Below are 1,646 nucleotides of genomic sequence, written 5' to 3' on the forward strand. Positions count from 1 at the left end.
CTGAATCATTTTAGCTGACATTCTTCTTTAGAACATCACAAGTAAAAAGTACTCGATGCAGAAAGATGTCCCCTGTGACTGTTGTACTAAATCAAATCCAGAAATCTGATTGGTTCGTAGCTGTGATATAATAACCATATACCACGGCTATGATGTGTAATTCTGCTACGCTTAGGGCCAAACAACGCCCTGTGGCCTCTCTTGAGCTATTGCTTAATTATATCATTTGTTTATTATTACGCTGTTGAAGTTGTTTGCTTATTTTAAACTACTTTGTAAAGGACTGCAACTAATGTCTCCAGTTTTTTGGGGGTTTTTTTGCAGACAAGGAGCTTCCTGATTCTCCAGAGTGGAAGAAACATCGCAGCCTTCTCATGGAGACTCCTGTGCACAAAGCTTTGATAACCATGAGGAAGATGGGGAATATTGTGTAGTTTATAAAGAAATATAATGAAGCTTTTCTACATTTTAATGAACAAAATATTTACACTCTCATTGTTTACAATAAAACAGATCATTCAACTTTTTTTTTTTCTTTCTTGATGTTGCAAATGTGAGGTCGGTAGACTCCAAACTGTGGAGGTTCCTCTATGGAGGTTTCACATGTGTTTCCATGTTGCTTTTGTCCCTGAGCTTTTCTATAAACACGGCCACCCTCTTGTGTAACGTCTCCCACTGAAACTGCCTCAGCCTCTCTATTTCCTCTCGGGCTTTCTGCAGTTGCCTGGCCAGCTCCTTTTCTGATATTGAGTCAATAGTTGCGATGTTTTTCATCTGCATGAGAGACACGCTGCTCTGGATGTTGCCTCTGCGTCTCACTGATCCGGCGGGTTTGACCGACGGCGGCGGTGCCGATATCGACCGACTCTGCTCCACAACTTCACGTTCTTTGTTGTGATACTGGGATTTGCTGGAGTACGATCTTCTGCCATCAGATGTTTGAAATGTGTGTTCTCCGATTTCTCTCATAGCGATGTTGACTGTCGCTTTGGGCTCAACCACTTTCACCATCACTACTCGTCTCTGTTCGTTCATCAGGGAGTCTCTTCTCTGCTGAAGCATTTTGCGAGTGTACCTGTACTGTCGGTCCAACATGTCCAGTTTACGCTGGAGATCCCTTTCCTCCTTTTGGTTCAGCACTTTCAGATCTCTCGGCAGCACACTAGGTCTTCTGAAGCACTGATCCATTACAAGAGGGCTAGAAGGAGAAACGTGTTTTTGAGCCCACTTCTTTCCCTCATTCAGTCACTTTTTCTGTTTAAATTAAAGCTCAGTTTGTCGTTTTCTTACCTGATTTCTGTCCTCCAGAGCGCCGTGTTCTACAGGTGTGTCTGCTGCTATGGCCGTCTCATTGTATGTCATATAATAGCCTATTATATTTGAAGGAAAGTGAATGGGATTGTTGGTCATTGTGTGCTGTCACATTGACATTCCTTAAGGAGATTCAATTTCAAGATGTCGCACGAGTGCAGTCACGGGTCTTCTTGCAGGTTACACAATAATGATTCACTTTGTTCAAAGTATTTCAAGAACATGCTTTCTCTAACTTTATGCAGCTGTAGTACTTTTTTGAATAATGCTACGACTCTCTCCAATGATCTTTCATTGTTTGGGGTCAAAGTTATACTTAAGATTTTGTTAATATT

The 1,646-nt window shown here is 41.7% G+C and overlaps 1 protein-coding gene across 1 annotated transcript in view; it reads left to right on the forward strand.

Annotated features, from left to right (window-relative positions):
* Positions 1 to 524, forward strand: part of cenpo (centromere protein O) — a 3,157-nt gene extending 2,633 nt beyond the window's left edge. The window contains exon 6 of the mRNA XM_068721857.1: positions 325 to 524. Coding sequence (XP_068577958.1) covers positions 325 to 434 — 110 coding nt within the window. The 3' untranslated portion in view covers positions 435 to 524. The remainder of the gene's footprint in view (positions 1 to 324) is intronic.
* The last annotated feature ends 1,122 nt before the right edge of the window (positions 525 to 1,646 follow it).

Source organism: Cebidichthys violaceus, unplaced genomic scaffold (genome assembly GCF_023349555.1).
Source record: "Cebidichthys violaceus isolate CVI_PGR_0920_01 unplaced genomic scaffold, fCebVio1.0.p SCAF_28, whole genome shotgun sequence".
Lineage (NCBI taxonomy): Eukaryota > Metazoa > Chordata > Actinopteri > Perciformes > Stichaeidae > Cebidichthys > Cebidichthys violaceus.